The sequence below is a fragment of the Thalassophryne amazonica genome, chromosome 15 (genome assembly GCF_902500255.1).
Source record: "Thalassophryne amazonica chromosome 15, fThaAma1.1, whole genome shotgun sequence".
Lineage (NCBI taxonomy): Eukaryota > Metazoa > Chordata > Actinopteri > Batrachoidiformes > Batrachoididae > Thalassophryne > Thalassophryne amazonica.
In genome coordinates this window covers 71,814,659-71,838,160 of record NC_047117.1, presented here as the reverse complement: position 1 = coordinate 71,838,160, position 23,502 = coordinate 71,814,659, and the positions used below count along the sequence as shown (strand labels likewise).

Sequence of the window (23,502 nt, the reverse complement as noted above, 5' to 3'; positions counted from 1 at the left end):
TGTGTGACCCAGTGATGGAGATGATTAATGAGGATCAGTGTATCGTGGAGAAGTTGAGATTTTATGAGTTACAATCATTACTTATTTTCATTGTGCTCCATCTTAACTACATACAGCCTGCAGTACTTGACTTTCATAACCCCAATGACCTACACTTGCCATAATGAAGTAAGAAGATGGAAAAAATCCAACCAAACCTATTTCTTTTGTACCTGTCTCTCCAGAGCTTTTAGTGTCTCAGCTGACAGATTAAAAAATGTGAGAGACTTTTGACTCTGACAGTCAGCCCGGCGTAATGATGAGACAGCAGAAACAGCTCGCTGAACTGCACGCTCTTTGAATGGAGCGCTCACCATTATAGGCCGAACAACTGAACGAGGTCAAACGGACAGAAGAATGCAAATACCTGGAGGAGGAATTAAGTAAAACGTTCTACCTATTATTTCAAAATCTGCAGATTATACATGGCAATGCTCACTGGTGTTGTCAGAAAAGATGAATGAAAACATTTAATCAAACATATTGAAGCAACTTCATGGAAAATGTTGATGCATTATTGGGTTTTTTTTTGGCAATTAAACAAAAAAAAAACAACATTTTGCTTGGTTTACATTTTTATCCTTGTAGGCTGCATTTCTCTCACTTGATATGTGCATTATTAATGAATACTATCACTTTTAACATTGAGACATGCAACTTATACAAACATGGTTTTAATCTTTACCACGTAAATCGCATAACTGACGTTATTCTGAAGGACAGAAGAAGCAAACAAATTATAATACCTGCAGAAGAACACTTATCGCGTAAAATTCATTTCCCAGTGTCAGTATGTAATATGATATCTCACTAAATGTACAAACAGTGTAGAAGGGCAGCAGGAAATTTCATCAGGACAAGAGTGCAGTTACCTAATGGGCCACTGAGGGGTGCTCTAGCTCCACAACACTGACAGCAGATCAGACCCTGAAGTGAGCAGACATTTAATTTTGGTTTTGCTGATATTAAACTACCCATTAATGCAGCGCTAATGTGACAAATTCTCTATTTGAAGCTACATTTACACAGGAAACATTGACCTAGGATACGGTAATGGTGCAAAAAATGAACCAGGAGAGCAACATCATGATATCAATTTTCATATAAAACCACTTTTTTATTTTTAAATTAATTTAAAAATACCTTTACAATACATGTTATTCTGCAATAATTGTAATATCAATCAAAAACACTTTCAGGGCATCTCATACCACTGCACACAGCTAGAAGCTACAGTGCCTAAACTGTTCAAAATATTAACTTTCACCATACAGAAATAATAGCCAGTAAGTGCTGCAGACTGCACAGGTTCTGTTTTCTGTATGGCTGTTGGAGGTCAGAAGTGAAATGTGTAAAGCAACTGATGATAACAGACATTTTGTTTAACGTGCCACATATTAAAAGGATTTTAGCAGTGTTTACTGGGCTTTTTTCTTTTTTTTTTTTAGTTCTTGCCATCTTCCAGTGGTCTAGAGCAGTGGTTTTCAAACAGAGGTGTGATTAAGCTTAATATTATTTATGTTAAAATGTGTTAGTTATGTCAGACATTTAAAAACACAGTGATGTTAAAAAGTAAAAAAAAAATATGTTTAAAATATTAGAAAAAGTAAAAATAGAAGACTAGAAAGTTTTTTAAAACATACTTAAAATGTTTGAAAAGGGTGCAAAATGTGTGAAAGAATAGAAAGTTCTTTAAAAATATGTTTAAAATGTTTACAAAGGCTGAAAAATGCTTAAATGCATAGACAGTTCCTGAAAAACATAAATATACATATACGTTTGTTCTCTGAGGGGAGCTCAAACTCCCACACTTTGAAAACACCTGGTCTAGAGACTATGAGAAACCATACAAGCATTCTGCAACAACTTCCAGCAGTAGAAAAACAAAGTATCTGCAAAAATGACCACTATGGGAAGGTGATCAATGCTTTTTGAAAATGACTCGCATGAAAACTCATGCCCACAGCACTGCAGTTCAAAAGGTGGCCAGGAGGGTTTGAGTAAAACATAACTTTGGGTTTAATAATTTTATCTGGCAAGGAATTTTCTTGTATAATGTATTGTTATTGAATGTCATATATAAATATTCCTATTGGTATTATGGCATAATAATGTAGGCTTTTGAAATGTGAGATTAAGAATGAAAATATTTTAAACATTTCATTCAATATGTCACTGTGCTGTAAGGTGTTGAAAAGATGTAAAGGTTGTTGATAATGCTGCATCTGTGCTCATACACTGTGGTACAGTAAGGTGAGCACATGCACGCACACCCACACACACATGCATACATTGCATCCGGGAAGTGTTCACTGTGCTTCACTTTTCTACATTTTGTTATGTTACAGCCTTATTCCAAAATGGAGTCAATTTATTTTCCCTTCAAAGTTCTACTCACAACACCCCATAATGACAACATGAAAAAGTTATTGAAATTTTGGCAAATTTATTAAAAATTAAAAAACTACAAAATTGCTTGTACAAAAGTATTCACACCCTTTCCTCAATACTTTGTTGATGCACCTTTGGCAGCAATTACAGCCTCAAGTCTTCTTGAATATGATGCCAAAAGCTTGGTGCACCTATCTTTGGGCAGTTTTGCCCATTCCTCTTTGCAGCACCTCTCAAGCTCCATCAGGTTGGATGATGCGCATCGGTGTACAGCCATTTTCAGATCTCGTCAGAGATGTTAAATCAGGTTCAGGTTTGGGCTCTAGCTGGACCACTCAAGGACACTCACAGAGTTGTCCTGAAGCCATTCCATTAATCTCTTGGCTGTGTGCTTAGGGCATAGTCCTGTTGAAAGATGAACCGTTGCCTCAGTTTGAGTTCAAGAGCGCTCTGGAGAAGGTTTTCATCCAGGATGTCTCTGGACATTGCTGCATTCATCTTTCCCTCAATCCTGACTAGTCTCCCAGTTCCTGCCGCTGAAAAACATCCAGCATGATGCTGCTACCACCATACTTCACTGTAGGCATGGTGCCTGGTTTCCTCTGGGGAGAGTTGACATTTGCTGTTTGGTATGCTATTTTGGGCCATAGATTAACGCTGTGAAAATGGGAAATTGACAGGACTAATATTTCTGGAGAAATTTGTGATTATAGCTAACCAGTAAACAATCTATGTTGTGCTGAGTTTGGGTTTGGCGGTTTTAAATGTTGTTATTGTGGTTCGTGTTAGTTTAACAGTGTTGTGATTGATTTGTATTTTTGTAGTTCAATTGGTTTAGTCAGTTTAGTTAAGTGTCATGTTAGCATTACTGTGAGTGAGTTAAGTATTATGTTGCCGATACCATGAGTGAAAAGTCTATTGCGTTTGATGTCTTTCGTCACTGTCTCTGCTTATTTCAGCAAGACAATGCCAAGCCACATTCTGCACGTTACAACAGCGTGGCTTCATAGTAAAAGAGTGTGGGTACTAGACTGGCCTGCCTGCAGTCCAGACCCGTCGACCACTGAAAATGTGTGGCCCATTATGAAGCCCAAAATGCGACAACAAAGACCCTGGACTGTTGAACAACTGAAGTCGTACATCAAGCAAGAATGGAAAAGAATCCCACCAACAAAGCTTCAACAATTAGTGTCCTCAGTTCCCAAATGCTTACTGAGTGTTGTTAGAAGGAAAGGTGATGTAACACAGTGGTAAACATACCACTGTCCCAGCTTTTTTGAAATGTGTTGCAGGCATCCATTTCAAAATGAGCAAATATTTGCACAAAAACAAAGTTTATCAGTTTGAACAATAAATATCTTGTCTTTGTGGTGTATTCAATTGAATATAGGTTGAAGAGGATTTGCAAATCATTGTACTGTTTTTATTTACATATTACACAACATCCCAACTTCATTGTATTTGGGGTTGTAAAAACTGAGGTCTAAGGTTCTAAAAACATTCTGGACTCACACACCATTCCAACTCATTATAGAAACTTTGCAGTTTATTTCCACCCTTGAAAAATGTCAGCTACATAGTTTATAAACACTACCCAATCTAGAGCCCGTGGGTCCATACAGGCAACATGCTAGATGTACACAGTAAATAAACTTTACGCTTAAGTCAAGACTCTCGCTTGGATCCAAGGGCTGCAACAAAAAGCTTTGTGATTTTTCAGAAGGAATTAAAGATGACTTATTTCCATATCAAGGTAAAGAGTAGGTGATACAAGTATAACCTTAAGTTAATATTACAGTATTTTTCATTCTTTGGGATAATGAGGGTGTTATATCAGGGTACTACTGCTTTTGCACTACATGACAAGCAAGAATTTCTCCTGGACTAAAAAAAAAATTCATGAATCAATTTTAAAGTTCAACAACTAACATCTGTGGCTTTGTTTAATTAACACTTGTTACAGCTTAAAGACACATGTAGCATAAAAGTCTGCTGATTCATACAACAGAACATTTATGTCTATGAGACAGACATAAATAGTAGCACCTTCATTTAATATTAATAAGTCAGCTATATGATTTTGTAAAAATGTAATTTTCTTTCGTGAAAAAAATGATGTTAAGTAGCCAGTGTCATAACCTTGGCTTGCAAAGGCAAGAGCAAATACAGCAAAGCAGCAAAAGCGCTTCTGCAGAAAGACACAGGGACAAAATGAGCCAAACCAAATTTAAGGAGAGCAATGAATGGCTTAATTTTTTTTTATGTGTGTGGAACAAAAAGGTCACAGGCCTGTTTTCATTCACGGACATCCCGAGGAACAAACAGACGCACACCTGTCCCTTGGGAAGAGCTCAATACACTTACACTGATACCACCCTGACCAAAGAATCTGCTCCATGTACAAACTACTCTCGTGCACGCACTCACACACTGTGGGTGGGAGTAGCAATCAATAAAAAAAAGCACCCAGGTGTCACTGCTTCCATCTGAAAAGCGGCCAATCAATGCCCACACAGCGATATACCTGTACCAATCAGCATCTATGTTCAAAGTCATCCTGCGCTCATTCCCTCCCTTTTACTTTATCTTAATCACCACAGGGTGGCGCTCTGGACTTTAATCATCACACAAGGGTCTTAACAGTAACACAAAAAGTCACTGTGACCAGCCCATGTGGCACGTGTGTTGTGTGCATGCATACATGCGTTTTTGTATGATCTTTACATGCAACAATGCAGCTTGTGTTCAGACAGCAACTCATTTAACTACGTGCTCTTTCCTGCCCGTTCTCCGTCCACCATCTTACACCTCTAGTCTTCCTCTATTTCTCTACAGATTTTCCACAATGTCTCCTTCACTATTTCCACCATTTCATACAAACCTCATTCTCCTCTTCTCCCAACTTTCATCTTTTCCTGAATCAATAATGACAGAAGTATCGATGGCCAAATGATCTCTCCCACAAAAAAAAATACAAATAAAAATAAAAGAATGCTGCTCAGTTTATAGCTGTATGCAGTAATTTAGTCGTTTTCCTTACAGCGTTATTCTATTCTTCTGGTTAGTTGGATAAAAAGGACAATACACAATGCTAGACAGAATTTTTAATCATTTCTTTTGTGTGCATGTGTGCAGTTTCTCCTTAATTTGACCATTTGATATTTGCTAACAGTGACTAGAAATGAGGAATGACAGAAGATACGCATCAAAAGCTCACAGCGAGATTTATACTAGAGTGTTACAATTACGCAGCAACCATCTTAAACCTCAAAGCCACCATGACATCCATCCAACGGGATTTAAGAACCTTTTCAGACAACACCAGTTAACTCGCTCGAAGAGTTAAAAAGCAACAGGTTCTCTCTGTCCTCAATATACGGCAGTGACATTCAATGGGGAGGGGAAGGAAATCCAACGCAACAGGGACAGAATGTAACTTATTAGACATGAATTATGTAAGAGTCAGACAAGAGTAAGATATTACTAAAACTAACGATTAGCAGGCAAAAGTAAGTCGTCATTTAATACATTTGCGTTAAGTGAAGGCTCATTGTTGCATTGACTGTTGACAATCCTGTAAAAAATGTAAATAAAAGCTGAACATCACAAAGATAAATTATATCATTTAACAAAAATGCAGATGTCATGCAGATGATGCACAGTATGAGGGCAGCAAAGATCATTTGTTTCCAAAACAGAAAGGCCCTGGTTCAATGGCGCTTATGCCTTAGCTTTGTTTTGTTTTTTACACATCTGGAGTTGCTGCATGTTCATACTGTGGTGACCTTGAGCGGAAAAAGCGGGTAGGAGGCAGGCAAAAGAACAAACTTCTTGTCTGTGATGAGGAAGCAGAAGGTGGGCAGATGGGGTCTGCAGGAAAAGAATTTACCTAACACCAAAAAGCTCTATGCAAAATAAAGAAGTAAAACCAATCTGTCTGTAGGCGTGAGATTACTGAAACAAAGTCAATTCAAAGAAACAATTTGTACTAATATGTAAAATTCTGATGTGCAGATACAGTTGTTTATTTATTTATTTATTAAGTTTGGTAAATAACCCAAAGGTTCTGGTTCAACATATCTACAATATTTTGAATCTGGTGATGAAAATGCATCCTTTGGACTTTGTGCCCTCACTGATGGTGCATGTGACAATAGAGTGGACTACTTAAAAAGTCCAATTTATGCTACTCTGTATCCACAACTCTGTAGCCACACAGAGCCCTCTGCATTGTTGCAAACCCCCTCCAAGCCCCTGTCTGTAGCCTGACGTGCGCCTTTCGAAATTTGTAACTACACGTCGAGACGACCGAGACTGCATGGACACAGCATGGACTGTGATTGGTCCGCTAACTACATAATTTCCGAAATCTCACTTTTTTGGTTTCATGATCAACGACTTTCACAGGATAGTAGGCCATTCTTCATCAAAAACGTTGCACCCCCTACTGTTCTGGCAGTGTATTGCAATGTGACGCTCACCAACCCCGATGCAGAACTTTGAAAGGTTCACGACTGCGTTGAACTGAATGCGTGGCCAAGGAGTTATGGAGTAGCAGAAGCACAAAGGCCTGTACCAGATTGTTTACAGGGATGAAACGGTACATCGCATTGTGATAATCATGTCATGGAGCCTATATTGAATCATATTGCTTTTTGAAATGAGTATCACAATACTATTAAAAGTCAACTGATCCACAGAAGAAATGATGACCTCTTTTAGAAGCAAAACCAATTTATATAATATACAAAAATGAAACTAATAACATCAAGGACAACAGTTTATATGTCATTATAATTAGTTTCTAGATGTTCATAGCTGATTAATTGCCTGTATAACTGCTGTGAACAGGGAGGCAATAATGTATGACGACATCTATCGAATTCTGTATCATGAGATGTATAGTATCATGAAGTTAGTGTATCATTGAGGAGTGTGTCGAGCTCCCTTATAAAACAATACTTATTCACATTCTTGAGCTGCTATATGCGCTCCAGAACAATAGTTTTTATTACAAAACAATTTGATGCAATTCAATTTGGTGCAATACAATGAAACCAGATACAGTTTGTTAAATGTAGCTGTTCACCTTCCATCATAAATTAGAAGGAGCCAAAATTTGCATTGCTTACCTTTAAATACATATTTCATTAAAAACCACAGATCTTTTTCAGGTATTTGCTACTGTCGCAGCATACTGGCACCGCAATTGCATGCCTTCTGTTCACCACTGGGAGCAGCACCACAGAGAGCAGCAGAAAGCGCAGCATAGAAGAAGTCAGCTGTTAGCAAATGGCGTCTCACTAATTTAGAAGATCTTCACTTAGCCTGGAAAAAGAGTCTGTTGCTCTATAAAAAAAGCCCTCCGTAAAGCTAGGACATCTTACTACTCATCACTAATTGAAGAAAATAAGAACAACCCCAGGTTTCTTTTCAGCACTGTAGCCAGGCTGACAAAGAGTCAGAGCTCTATTGAGCCGAGTATTCCTTTAACTTTAACTAGTAATGACTTCATGACTTTCTTTGCTAATAAAATTTTAACTATTAGAGAAAAAATTACTCATAACCATCCCAAAGACGTATCGTTATCTTTGGTTGCTTTCAGTGATGCCGGTATTTGGTTAGACTCTTTCTCTCCGATTGTTCTGTCTGAGTTATTTTCATTAGTTACTTCATCCAAACCATCAACATGTCTATTAGACCCCATTCCTACCAGGCTGCTCAAGGAAGCCCTACCATTATTTAATGCTTCAATCTTAAATATGATCAATCTATCTTTATTAGTTGGCTATGTACCACAGGCTTTTAAGGTGGCAGTAATTAAACCATTACATAAAAAGCCATCACTTGACCCAGCTATCTTAGCTAATTATAGGCCAATCTCCAACCTTCCTTTTCTCTCAAAAATTCTTGAAAGGGTAGTTGTAAAATAGCTAACTGATCATCTGCAGAGGAATGGTCTATTTGAAGAGTTTCAGTCAGGTTTTAGAATTCATCGTAGTACAGAAACAGCATTAGTGAAGGTTACAAATGATCTTCTTATGGCCTCAGACAGTGGACTCATCTCTGTGCTTGTTCTGTTAGACCTCAGTGCTGCTTTTGATACTGTTGACCATAAAATTTTATTACAGAGATTAGAGCATGCCATAGGTATTAAAGGCACTGCGCTGCGGTGGTTTGAATCATATTTATCTAATAGATTACAATTTGTTCATGTAAATGGGGAATCTTCTTCACAGACTAAGGTTAATTATGGAGTTCCACAAGGTTCTGTGCTAGGACCAATTTTATTCACTTTATACATGCTTCCCTTAGGCAGTATTATTAGACGGCATTGCTTAAATTTTCATTGTTACGCAGATGATACCCAGCTTTATCTATCCATGAAGCCAGAGGACACACACCAATTAGTTAAACTGCAGGATTGTCTTACAGACAAAGACATGGATGACCTCTAATTTCCTGCTTTTAAACTCAGATAAAACTGAAGTTATTGTACTTGGCCCCACAAATCTTAAACATGGTGTCTAACCAGATCCTTACTCTGGATGGCATTACCCTGACCTCTAGTAATACTGTGAGAAATCTTGGAGTCATTTTTGATCAGGATATGTCATTCAAAGCGCATATTAAACAAATATGTAGGACTGCTTTTTTGCATTTACGCAATATCTCTAAAATTAGAAAGGTCTTGTCTCAGAGTGATGGTGAAAAACTAATTCATGCATTTATTTCCTCTAGGCTGGACTATTGTAATTCATTATTATCAGGTTGTCCTAAAAGTTCCCTGAAAAGCCTTCAGTTAATTCAAAATGCTGCAGCTAGAGTACTAACGGGGACTAGAAGGAGAGAGCATATCTCACTCATATTGGCCTCTCTTCATTGGCTTCCTGTTAATTCTAGAATAGAATTTAAAATTCTTCTTCTTACTTATAAGGTTTTGAATAATCAGGTCCCATCTTATCTTAGGGACCTCATAGTACCATATCACCCCAATAGAGCGCTTCGCTCTCAGACTGCAGGCTTACTTGTAGTTCCTAGGGTTTGTAAGAGTAGAATGGGAGGCAGAGCCTTCAGCTTTCAGGCTCCTCTCCTGTGGAACCAGCTCCCAATTCAGATCAGGGAGACAGACACCCTCTCTACTTTTAAGATTAGGCTTAAAACTTTCCTTTTTGCTAAAGCTTATAGTTAGGACTGGATCAGGTGACCCTGAACCATCCCTTAGTTATGCTGCTATAGACTTAGACTGCTGGGGGGTTCCCATGATGCACTGAGTGTTTCTTTCTCTTTTTGCTCTGTATGCACCACTCTGCATTTAATCATTAGTGATTGATCTCTGCTCCCCTCCACAGCATGTCTTTTTCCTGGTTCTCTCCCTCAGCCCCAACCAGTCCTAGCAGAAGACTGCTCCTCCCTGAGCGTGGTTCTGCTGGAGGTTTCTTCCTGTTAAAAGGGAGTTTTTCCTTCCCACTGTCGCCAAGTGCTTGCTCACAGGGGGTCGTTTTGACCGTTGGGGTTTTTACGTAATTATTTTATGGCCTTGCCTTACAATATAAAGCACCTTGGGGCAACTGTTTGTTGTGATTTGGCGCTATATACATAAAATTGATTGAATTGATTGATTAGCATAACGTAACTTTCCTGTTCTAAACCTGTATAGCAGAAATAAACTGTAAACAGGGTGTAAAAGGTACCTTTTGCAGAGATACCGTGTTATCAGACATATCCGTTTTGTTTTTACCACGCCAAGTTAAATGTTCCTGTGACCAGACTCGTGAAATTCTTCTACTGACCTCTGAACTTTTGAGAGTTTGAAGATGTGGAAGCAGGAGTGAAACAAGCTTAACTACCAATTTATAAAGTTATAAACTTGAGCCACTGAGAAATTCCTAGTACATTTAGATTGATTCTGGGGTCTGTGTATTAATATAGTCGTATGCCACTCTAAAAGTGATTTTAGATTTGTATCTGTTAATTATTACAGTCCTAGTATTCTACTTCTAACGGTTTATGAATTTATATTTACTTAATCCAATTATCAAGATCCTGGTGCTTCCTTACACCTGTTTAGATTGACATATCTTACAGGTGTAATGATGCATCGTGATAAATCATACTGTAAAAGCCTGTATCGAACCATGAGAAATCAGCTACTGCACAGAAGAAATAACTTCCTCTTGCAGAAAAATCATAAATGATGTATAAAAATACACAAACAGGAAGCAACATCAAAGATTACAATTTATACTTCATAATAATTTGTTTCTCTAAAGTTTTAACTTTCACTATAGGTTACTTTTTACATAGTTATGTGAACAGTGATGCAATTGTGTATCGTGATATGTATCGCAGAGCAACCATATCGTCACACTCCTACCATATCTTGCACGAATAAAAAAGAAAAAAGAAGAAGAAGTCTTCTTAAACCTTTGGAGACGGACAAGCTGAAAATGTTACGGGTAGCTTTGTGCGAGTGTGTCTGTCCATGTGTGTCAGTATCTTACTTTCTCAGTAAATACCCATGGGGCTTTGTGGTCTATACTTTGTGGTTTGGAGGAGTTTGTTAGTTGAGGACCAGGTGCAGGCAGACAACACATACACTCATGGAAGATAAATGGGCCCAACACACACACGTGCAGAGGATAAATGGACCTGGTAACAGGGAGGTCTGACAGAATGCCTTTTCACACCTGGCTGAGCCCAGCGGAAGGTGACAGAGTCACATCTCCCAAAGCGAAAACGCACACACTTGCGCTCACATCGGGGAGTTCAGGGTCATAAGCAGCATCATGAATAAAATGAGGCTGTCTTAAACAGAAGGAGCCCTGCGTCTGCATGTGTGTGACTTTGTGTTTGTGTGCGGCCAGAACCCCCATGCCAGTTTAGATCTGTAACGACCTTCTGTTCCCAGTACTTAAATGGCTTAAATACTTCAATTAGACCTGGGTCACAATCCACCACCCGTTAAAGCACACAGTCACTCACAGAAAAACACCCAAACACGCTAAAAGGGACCCATCAGCATATCCTCCTCTAGTCTACAGTTCAGGACACTCTCCTATAGCGTTGAAATATCAATTATGAATCCAACAGAGCTAATCTATTGATTATTTTTGTGATTTATTTTGTGTATGAGGACAAAGAACAGGCTATGAACATGTTCAAATTAATGTAGCTGAAAGTATCTGTGTCTTCTCAAACCACGCATGCAGTTTCTGTGACCTCTCCACGGTCACTCCAAAAAAACAGTTTATTTAAAAAAGGCATATTTTTTCAAAATGTGTAAAACTAACAACATAGGCTGAACTTTTTTTTCTAATTTAGCTTAGTAACAGCTATATAAGAGTTACAGACATGGTGTATGTACTTAATTTTGTCAAATAAACATTCATTTATTAAACACTCACATGTCAATGTCAGCGTGCGGCTGTGAAAGTTGCTCAATTGCACTCTGGGATTAACTTGTGGTTTAAAAGACCTCACTGAAGGGACCTCAGTTATTCTCCACTGCATGATACCTGCTCAAATGGCCAAACCTGGTACCTACTACCTATTACCTGGTCCTGCACCTGGTATCTCCTGTGTCATGGTTCTGAGAGAGCTGAGGCGATACCAAATGGTGACCTTAAAACACTGCAGATTACTGATTCTTCAGAAAATAGTCACCATCACAGTGAGACGGGAGACAAAAGGCCTCCTGAACAAACTCGACAAAGTATTGCAAAAGCTGAACTACTCACTGATTAGTGTGTGTCACATTTAAGATGATATGACAGCAGTTTCATGTGGCGTCACTGTGATAAATTAGGGGAGCTGCAATCGCCAGTGGAAAAGAAAACACCCAGTATGAAAACTGAGTAAAATTTAGTGGAGTTGAGTTAATAAGTTGAGCTGTTACTACTCAAAAATACTTCTTATTTTTCTTTTCCCCAATCATGAACTTTGACATATTTTGGTAATCCCTTACATTTCTGTGAAGCCCGTGAACATTTACCAGTAGGATTTCTGAAAGCGCCACAGTTGTGCTAAAGTTCTCTACAGGTCTGGTGCAGTTCTTTTTGCACTTCACACAGTACATGTCTGTTGTATTCTGTCATCAAATCATGTGCACACAGTCAAGGTGAACCATGACCTTCACACGCCAGTTTGTCATCATTACAGACAGTGACCTTCTGGGATTTATATTCAGGAAAGTGATAACAGGGTTATACTGTGTAGATGATTCCAAATGTTTTTGTACACCTTCCTCTACATCTTCAAATGAAAATATCTACTATTATACAGAATCACGAAAAGATTTTTATTATTCCGGTTAATCAATGACTCTTTTCATGCCGACACTGTGGAAAAACATTACTCATCTTCTGCCAGCACATTCTCAACAATTAAAGCCAGCTTCCATTCTTTCCGCTGTCTTTCTGCCCTCGCTCTCTGAGGCACAGCTATAAGCTCGCTCTCCCTTGGAACTCTCTGGCCTGCTCCCTCCTCCTCCCTCCATCTCTCCTACCGTGCTATCCCAACGCTAACGATGCTGCCTTTTCATTAGACAGCCCCTGCTAATTAATCTCCATAGAGGAGAGTGACAGACCTCCCCCAACACACACACACACACCACGATATATGCAAACACGCACTCCGCTTGCCTCTCTCTGACTGTCTCGTCCCGTGTGGCGCTGGCAGCCCATTTCATGCTTTATCACGTCTTTTAATTGACAAACAAGCTGCTCTTTTCTCTTAGGCTGAGGTCTATATCACCCCCGCACTCTCTCAGATGCGAGTGTGTGCTCACACACACACACAGACACACACCTAAGCAACCAAGAAAAGTAGTTAGATTCCTCATTTCAGATAAACACACAAATGAGCAAACTTGTCTCAATGACATGTGGCTCATGTGATTGTTTTTGGTTCTGACACGCTGCATGAGAACAAATGTCACATATGCACTTAGGCTGAAAATAAGGGAAGGAAAATAAAAGTGAAAGGCAGACGCTTCTCATCACTCTTAACACTGATTTATTTTATTAAATGTTGTTGCCTCTACGGATCACGTATCTGCTACCTACCAAAGTCAAAACCAATCAAAACTGCTTTATTCATTTTCAGTGATCATGTGACACATACGCTATGTGCTATATGCAGGTTTCAGACGCTCCACAGGCTAAACTACTCATGCACCTCATTCTTTTGAAAGACTGCTTAGGGCCCTGTGACACCTCCATGAATCGCCAGCGTATGAAAAATTTGGTGGATAGATTGAATAAGTTATGCAACTGTAACACCATGACGATTTAGCCAGCATATGTCAACAGCCCCATTTCCACCGAGTGGTTCAGGTCGGTACTGCATGGTACACTGTGGGTCGGAACAGTTAAGTCGGGCTCGGTTTGCGTTTCCACCGCCGCCAGAGCCCCTTTGTTTAGCAGGCGGAACACGTAAATATTGGCAATCATGTCATAGAGCATGTGTATGCTGTTCCGCGGCCTCTCTGCTCCACACGTAGGCCAAACAGAGTAATTTTAAAAATTTGTAATTTTATTTTAGTCTTGGTGGATCACTGGATTTATTGGTCATCATGTGCAGACTGCCGAAGAATCGACTGATGGCTGTGATAAACATTGATGTGAATGAATGAGGCGCTGTGACTTTCAACTTTTAAAATAAGTTAATTTTCTTGTTGTGGGAAAAAGCGACGGCATTCTCTGGTTCAGGCTGAGGACAACACACAAAACACAGAGGTACTTCAGCCACGACAAGGAATTAAAGTATTTTCAGATGTCGTTTTCCAAAGACAGGAGGCCTTATGTGGATATGTTTTTATCAGGCTGTGATAATGAATCTGACTGAAATAAACAAGTAAGATTAAGACTTCATATTTACTCCATGTGCAAATGGTTTTAATATTTGTAACAGTCACATGAGGACTGTGCAGCCAATCAATGGACATATTTTGACTTATGAGAAATGTGTATTAACAATCGCATAACTTACCTACAACTTATGGCCTGCGTATGCGGGAAGTATGAGTCATACACTGGCATACGTCGAAAATACTGTGCATGAGCAAAATTTTTCGGCCCACTCCCAGTATTACGATGTATATCAGCATGCTTCAATGTGCTCTTACTTTACACAAAATTTAACCACAACTTATTAGACTATGCTGGCTAAATCATCAAGGTGTGACAGGGGTGTTAGTTTTGGTAAAATCACTGATAGATGTCATTTGGTTTGAAGGACAGACGATCCCTAATGTCACCCACAGACCTTCTGAAAAGTGGGTTTGAAGCTCAAACGGGAATGTTCCAAATGTCACCAACTTGGCAGTACCTGACTTAAAGTGCACTAACACTAGCTGCACGCACGTGGTTGTGATGATCCCACCCGCTGTGTTCCAAGCTGGATGCTGTGCTTTGTTCCACTGTCTGCCACATGCTCTGTGCTGGACACTGCATATATAAAACAATTATTTTGTAGTGGATTAATCATTTTCTCTGCAAGCTGTCTGTTGAAAATGGCTCTAATTGCTTCCTGAATTACAGAGGACCGCTCCAGCAGCACCGTTCACACGCGCTGAATGAGCTGTTGAAAGCATTTGGAGCTGTCTAAAAAGGTAATTATTTGTCATGTTTACATTGTCATGGCTTGGTAAAACAGTTGCATGTTCTTTCCTTCTTGTCTGCAGCAGTTAAAGTATGTTTATGATAGATTTAACATCTCCTTATAATCATTCAGACGAGCTGTCCTCTGATGCGATCCGCTGATGCAACCACTCGCTGTAGTTCACTTCTTTACTCCACTTGACAAGCTGCACGTCGTGTTGGCAAGCAGATCAAGCACCACATTTATGCGTGAGAGATTTTTTGAACATTTCAGAATTCTCTTTGTGCAATTGCACGCACCGGTGCCACTCTCACGTTCAGTCTGCACCCGTTAAAGACGAGTTTACTCTCCTGCACGACACAGGTTATGCAAGTTGTGAATCAGTTTCAGTGCACCTTTAGTCTAACTCCCGGGCAGCTCATAAATGGGTAAAGAGGTGGAGTGTGGGCAAGACCAGTGTGACAAATGAAGCCAGAACACATCCCTCCACCAAATCTCTCATTTACCAAATAAGTTAAACCTAACAGGCTAACCTTGGTTCGAGTGTTTTGTTCGCACAAAATTTTTGCAAACTGAGCAGTGTTTTTTGTAATGGGTGGTTTGGGTATGGGTATTAAAAATTATGACCAGCATAATGCCACAATAACCATGGAGTAACAGTGGAGCTAATGTCACCAGGATGTTGATACCTGTTAATTCGTGCTTATGGTGTTAACATGCAAACTAAATATTACTAAAATTTCACTCAACAGAAATACTGGGGCGCAGTTTGTACAATTAACCACACAGCAGGCTATATTATCTCAGATATTTGTCTCTGACAGATATGAAGCACTTGGTTTTATCAGTTTAGACAGCATGCAAATAATGACATTTGGGCATGCATCATGACTGTACGTAAAGCAGTCAGATCAAACCCAGTTTGCAACAAGTGGTATGAGGACATTTGGACATGCGTCAAGGAACATCCCAACAACTTCCTTCACCCAGCTTTATCCCAGCAATGCATAATGAAACCAGCAACCCTCTCATCCTTAGGGAAGTACTGCTTCACAGAAATATTAAAAATTATTCCTGTTTTGATCTGACAAATTTTGCATGAAAATTATTTCAATGTCACCAGTGGTAAGCTTGCGGCTGGCTTAGTCATCCTGTCTACCAACTTGTTCTTTTACCTATCTGATTTTAATTAGGACTCTGGGCTGAACTATTATAACCCATGGGAATACAACAAATTTGACTGAGGTTCCATCCAAACTTAAATTTTGTGCCATTTACTACTTTCAGTGACACATTTAGAACACATATGCATTTTCTACATATACAAAATATAAATAAACAATAGTACCGTCACACATAGAGAGATGTTGTCACAACAAAGGAAGTTTTCACAAAAACCACATGATGACACAAATTACAAATTGGCAGTGTTCCATTTTCTGAATGGATTTCAACATGTTTGTTTATTAAGGGTGTAATGGTACATGTATTTGTATTGAACCTTTTCAGTACAGGACGTTCGGTTTGGTACAGGGCTGTTCACGGGTGAGTTCGCGTTGCGTGTGTTTACAGTCAGTGTTGCCAACTTGGTGACTTTCTCGCTAAATCTGGCGACTTTCCACACCCTCTTGACGACTTATTTTCTCAAAAGCAACAAGCGACAAATCTAGCTACTTTTCCTGGCATTGTTGGAGACTTTTCTGATGTTTAGCGACTGAAAGTGAAAGTCTCTGTAGTCACCGAGCGGCAGCGGGTCTCCCCCTCCTCCTCTGCTGTAGCCGTAAAGCGCTGAGCGGAGGGATATCTACAATCCTCCTCACTCAGACTCGCTCAGCCTACTGACCTCGTTTGCTGCACTGTGATTAACTAGTCCCCAGACTTTGAGAAGCCCTGGCCTTGAGAAGTCATTTTATTTTAATAAGTGATGGCTAATTTTAATGGCAAAATAAATAAACAAATCAAGAATCATTTATTTGTGGTTCTAAATATTTTAAGGTGGTTTTACTCACTTTTGTGCCTCTCCCACAATGTTTTTGTTTTCAAAAATTTATTTAAAGAGATAAATTAACAAACATTTAACAAACAGTTAAGAGAAAGAGATAGAAAATAAAATAAATTGTACAAAAGTAAAGGGATTCTTTAAAATTCCTAAAAATCTCTTTAAAATTCCCTTAGAGTGTGACAGTTTTGGACAAGTTAATTTTTCTGGCAAAAAATACGAAGGTTGAATAAAACTGAACAGGGCTTCAAACTGTTGTGCTGCTCATTACTTGTGGAAAGGTTTTGTTAAAAGCTGGTTATGTATATGTTTATGGAATGGATTTTTTATAATATTTCATACATTTGTCATTTATTTGAGAACATTTTATTTAACTTATTACCAGGCAGCACTTTGCAATTATTTTATTTTCCTGTTTGTATAATGTTACAATAAACTGTTGGTTTCAACAACAAGCAAATTTGGGTTTTGCATTTTGTTCCCATACTGTACCAAAAATAACCTGAACCCTGACCTCAGAACCGAGGTACGTACCGAAACGTGATTTTTGTGTATCGTTTTCCATAATGTTTATATGAAAAAAAGGGGACAAAATGGCAGTTCGTAATTGCAACAACCTTACATGAATAACAAATGTTTTTTTTTCATGTCAAAAGAAAATTGAAGTCAAGTACATTATTTGGGGAATTCTCAAAACTTAACACAAATGGTTCATGTAACACATATATATCTCCTCTTCGGCAACTACAGAAAAAACGTACAATGAAAAAAAAAATCTGTGAATTTGCTCCACTTTTAGTCTGTAGCAATACCCAAAATTCACACATTTTGTGTATGACAAAAAAGTAGAGTTCAAACTCACAAAATTATACGAGATCTATTAGAAAAGTATCCGACATTATTTTTTTCAAAAACCATATGGATTTGAATCACGTGTGATTGCGTCAGACAAGCTTGAACCCTCGTGCGCATGCGTGAGTTTTTCCACGCGTCAGTTGCATCATTCGCCTGTGAGCAGGTTTTGAGTGAGGAGTGGTCCAGCCCCCTCATCGTTGTTTCATTGCCAGGAAATGGCAGAATGATTTGGGCTTTTTTTCCATCAGAATTTTTTCAGAAACTGTTAGAGACTGGCAGCTGGAAACCATTAGAAAAATTTATCTGGCTTTCAGTGAAAATGTTACAGGCTTGGTAGAGGATAAGGAGTGTTACTGTCGCTTTAAGGACGGCCCCCAGCAGCTGTGGGGCGCGCCGCGCTCCAAAGCCGCCATCAACAGGCTGAACGACCATTTCATTTCTAAACGGATGGCTGTCTGGATCCGTGACCATCATGTGCCATTTCTCTGGTTATCACAAGAGCTGGACATCAACCATTTTCCGGCAGATTTCACTTTTAACAAGAGATTTGTCATGGAAAGCCAAGCGGAGCCTTCGCGCGTCACGATGGATTTGCTACTGGAGCGAGACAAAACCACCTCCGTTTTGGTCTCACAGGACGGCTTTGAGATGGCGTTCAGACAGCTGTCGGTGGTTTTTCCATCGAGTGATTATCCGAGAAATTGTGGATGTGCCTGGACATGCCAGAACATCATCACAGCGTTGCTGTGCGCCATGCAGCACCGCCGCGACGCGCGGAATTCCTCCGCACGTCTGTCTCAATGTGCCGAAAAAGTGCTGATGTCCACGTCTTTTCACAATTCCTGTGCTAGTCAAACGACGTCCCGGATAAAAACACAGCGTCCAGTTTGGAAATGAACGGCACATTCCACTGTTACAGGAGATTTTGTCATGGAAAGAGGAGCGGAGGCTTTGCGCGTTGCAGCGGTGCCGCATGGCGCACAGCAATGCCGTGATGAAGCCTCATGGGACATGTTCTGGCATGTCCAGGCACATCCACAATTTCTCGGATAATCACTCGATGGAAAAACCACCGACAACTGTCTGAATGCCATCTCAAAGCCGTCCTGTGAGACCAAAACGGAGGTGGTTTTGTCTCGCTCTAGTAGCGAATCCATCGTGACGCGCGAAGCCTCCGCTCGGCTTTCCATGACAAAATCTCTTGTTAAAAGTGAAATCTGCTGGAAAATGGTTGATGTCCAGCTCTTGTGATAACCAGAGAAATGGCACACGATGGTCACGGATCCAGACAGCCATCCGTTTAGAAATGAAATGGTTGTTCAGCCTGTCGATGGTGGCTTCGGAGCGCGGCGCGCCACACAGCCGCTGGGGTCCGTCCTTAAAGCAACAGTAACACTCCTTATTCTCTACCAAGCCCGTAACATTTTCACCGAAAGCCAGATAAATTTTTCTAATGGTTTCCAGCTGCCAGTCTTAACAGTTTCTGAAAAAATTCTGATGGAAAAAAAGCCCAAATCATTCCGCCATTTCCTGGCAATGAAACAACGACGAGGGGGCTGGACCACTCCTCACTCAAAGCCTGCTCACAGGCGAATGACACAACCGACAGGCGTGGAAAAACTCACGCATGCGCACGAGGGTTCAAGCTTGTCTGATGCAATCACACGTGATTCAAATCCATATGGTTTTTGAAAAAAATAATAAGGTCGGATTCTTTTCTAATAGACCTCATATATCAGTGGTAGAGAATGCTTTGGGATGAAACACCTAATAAACAAACTGGTCACCCACTGTAACTGACAAGTTTGATGTATTTTGAATAAGCAAAAACTAACAACAAAAGTCCAATTATCTCCCTGTAAGACATTGTATTAAAATTATTTTCCTTCATGCACGTCTTAATATGGCGTGCTACCACTGTGTGAAGTTTCATTGAAATCCACCAACTATTGAGGAGGAGTTGTGGTTACAAGTCCATCATCATCTGATGCATTATCTTCACATGGTGCACTACATTACGTAAAGTTTCAATGAAATCCACCAACCGCTTGAGGCTCCGCTTATGAGTTCAAAGAAATAAGCCCTTTCGGCTTCTCCCTTTTTTTTTCCCGACATGGGGTCGCCTCAGCAGATCTGAGGTAGATCTGCATGTTGATTTGGTGTTTAGGTTTTACGCCGGATGCCCTTCCTAATGCAACTCCATAATACATGGAGAATGGGCAAGGGTGGGTTTGAACCGAGAACCTTCTGCACTGAAAAGAAGCGCACACTGAAGATGTCTGACCAGAATTATTTTCCTTCTTGCACATTTTTATATGGTGTGCTACAACTGTGTGAAATTACATTAAAATCAACCCATCTGTTTCAGAAGAGTTGCACTTATGAGGTCAATAAAGTGATGCATTAATAAAAAAACGAAATTTTAAATCATGTCCCCTGGAAGATGTCGGACTGGAATTATTTTTCTTCAAGCACATCACCATATGGTGTGCTACAATTGTGTGACATGTCACTGAAATCCGCCGACCGCTTTAGGAGTTTGCGCGTTACAGGGTGGATATCATGTGATCCATTAATTAAAAACAAAATTTTAATTATCTCCCCTTGAAGAACCCTGTCCCCAATTATTTTCCATTTTCCTTCATGCACATCTTCACATGGTGTGCTACCAGTGTAGTTCAGAGGACTGACAGTTTGTTAACAGTCGTGTGTTTGTAGAATGACACTCACAGTGAGGTGATACTGTCTCCATATTTCTGGACAGGCCTGGAGAGAGAAAAGAAAATGAATCATATCTGATTAACAAGAATAAATACAGGGCACATAAAAATCAATCAAGTAGACAAAATGTCTTGTGAATAACCTGCTTTCTATGCATCAGTGCTAAGTGAGAAAGGAAACGCACAACAAAGAAGAACCATTATAACTAAAGAAGTGTCGTGACTGAATCAACAGAGACGGTCAGACAGGATCAAGAGACGACCAAAACACTGAAAAGTGAGCATTGGGGTTGTTTGCCCGTTAGTCCTTTCTTCCGTCCCTCACTGAAGCTGCACCGCTGCGCTTTTTCAGCAATAACCCGTTTTCCCTGCACGCCACTCTGCAGAAAATCAGTCACTCAAACAGTCAGTAAGCAAGGCAGTCAGTCGTTTTGCCCCGGTGTGGCTAAAGCATTATCTCCGGGGCTTTGCCACGCTGTTCCTTAAGCATTCTGACATCCTTTCCCAACTGCCGCCACTTCCCACTGGGAAATTGAAAATGCCGCATTCGCCGCAGGCAACAAGATTTATCTACTTACACACCTACTGAGAGAGAGAGAGAGAGAGAGAGAGAAAATGAGAGGAAGATTTAAGCCCATTTTCTGAAGAAGGCTACATTTTTGTATTCTCCTGCATATAATACAGCAGTTTCTATTCAAATTTGGAATGCAAATTGACATAACATTAAAAGACACCGTTTGCCAAAAGTGCTTCTGCAAACTCTTGATGTTCAACATGGACTGGTAGGCAGTTTTTCTTCTGGATGAATCTATGCTGTTTAACGCTCGGAGATGGACAAATATAAATCCGACAGCTGTATCCTCCTCCACCTCTCATCGAGCTTTTCTTTTCTGTGACAACACCCCGCGATCCCCACCAGTTTGCAATCTCCCTCCAGACCGCCGGGGTAGCGTGTTGTTGTCGAGGGCGACAGGCGAGGCGAGCGACACACTCGCGCTCCGTCAACCGTCTGTCTTTAATGAGAGACACAGTCAGGCCCAGGGGACAGAGACTTGACTCTCTCGTTGTCTTACACACACACACACACACACACACACGTATAATTGGCGAGTATAAAGAAAGAAAAAAAGTTATGTGTACCCAGAAAATAGTAATTACAATACAACTTTGTGCATTTGTTTGCTTCTGAAAACAATATGCAAAATAGAGAGGATCTTACAGAAGGAATGAAAGTGAATGGGGGGGGGGAAGAGAGAGAGAGAGAGAGAGAGAGAGAGAGAGAGAGAGAGAGAGAGAGAGAGAGAGAGAGAGTGTGCTGTGTGTCCTGGTCTTCCCTCTCCCTCTGGTGTTCACCTGGTTACTCATCCATTACGCAGAGCACAGAACATGACTGACTGATGGAGAGAAAGAAAAAGATAGATGGGGTGGAGGGAGAGATGAGGGAGCAAGTTCTCTCTGTTTCACACACACACACACACACCCCCCCCCCCCCCAAAAAAAATACTACAGCATTAGTATAAACGGGCAGGGTAATGAACGCTGAGGTGGGATAATTGTCATTGATGGTCATTAGATTCACCCTACACACACACACACACACACACACACACACACACACACACACACACACACACACACCACACACACACACACACACAACACACACAACACACACACCACACACACACACACACACACACACACACAGCTGGAATACGCAGCATGCCAGAGACACAACAAGCTGTAATTGCTGAAGTTTATCAATTATGTGAACAGCAGCGTGCGCTGACCCACGGTCACTCATTATTACAGAGAGGGAATAAGTTGAGTTGGGTGAGAGATAAAAATGTGGTGAACAATATCCTGTGATAAAAATGTTGGTTCTTGTTTAAATTCAGCAGAAATGCCTTTATTTTACTACAAGCCACATACCCCTCACAACACATGGCAATTTTTGTAACTCAAACTATCGAAGTGATAAAACACGTCTTCACTTCCTTACAGTTTGTATATGTATTGTGTCTTAATAAATGTCTGGTTGTTGCTCTTTTTGATTTTTTATGTTCTCATCCTAATGACTGACTGATGGATGTCATAATGGTCACCACCGGGCAAACGACGGTGAACGACAGGTTACCATGTAATCCCCTATGAACGACGCGTTTTTGGCGCCAGTCATGCAGCGCGACGCGAGGAAGCGAGCGCGAGTGAAGCGATTTTGAGCGATTGGCGCATTTGTGGCGCAATAGTGTGTCACATCACGTCGCGTTGCCCTCCTCCCCAAGTTGAAAAATCTGAACTTTTTCGTCTCGTCGCGATGACCAATTAGGGACTGAATATGTAGTGACATGGAGATGTCTGGAGTTTGACTGAAGATGTGAACATGTCCTGTATCTGTAGCAGCCTGTGAGCAGGATTAGTTTCTTTTGTCCTTTATTTCACAATTATGACAGAGTTTTTGGAGCGAGCAGCAGCCCTGCAGCAGCGGGAGCGGAGTTTCTTTTTCTCTTTATTTTATGCGTGCGTGAGCGAATCGTCCATGGAGATTATTTTACTTATTAACTACACAGATGTATAATAAAGCAAATGGTGACTGGTTTCTAAACACAATTATGACAGAGTTTTTGGGAAAGAGTGAGGAGCAGCCCCACAGCAAACAGCGGAGTTTCTTTTTTTTTTTTTTTTTTTTTTTTTTTTTTGTTTTACATGCGCAGCGAGCGATTGTCTGTGGACATATTTATTCATAACTACACAGATGTATAATAAAGCAAATGGTGACAGGTTTCTAAAACACATTATGACAGGGTTTGTGAGGGAAGAGTGAGGAGCAGCCCCGCAGCAGAGTTTCGTTTTTTAAATTTTTTTACATGTGCGCGCATGAACGGGACAGGAGGT

The 23,502-nt window shown here is 40.2% G+C and overlaps 1 protein-coding gene across 2 annotated transcripts in view; it reads right to left on the bottom strand.

Annotated features, from left to right (window-relative positions):
• Positions 1-23,502, bottom strand: part of zcchc7 (zinc finger, CCHC domain containing 7) — a 111,703-nt gene that overhangs the window by 22,340 nt on the left and 65,861 nt on the right. For both annotated transcript variants that reach the window (XM_034188102.1, XM_034188103.1), the window contains one exon: positions 20,618-20,653. In XM_034188102.1, coding sequence (XP_034043993.1) covers positions 20,618-20,653 — 36 coding nt within the window. The remainder of the gene's footprint in view (positions 1-20,617; positions 20,654-23,502) is intronic.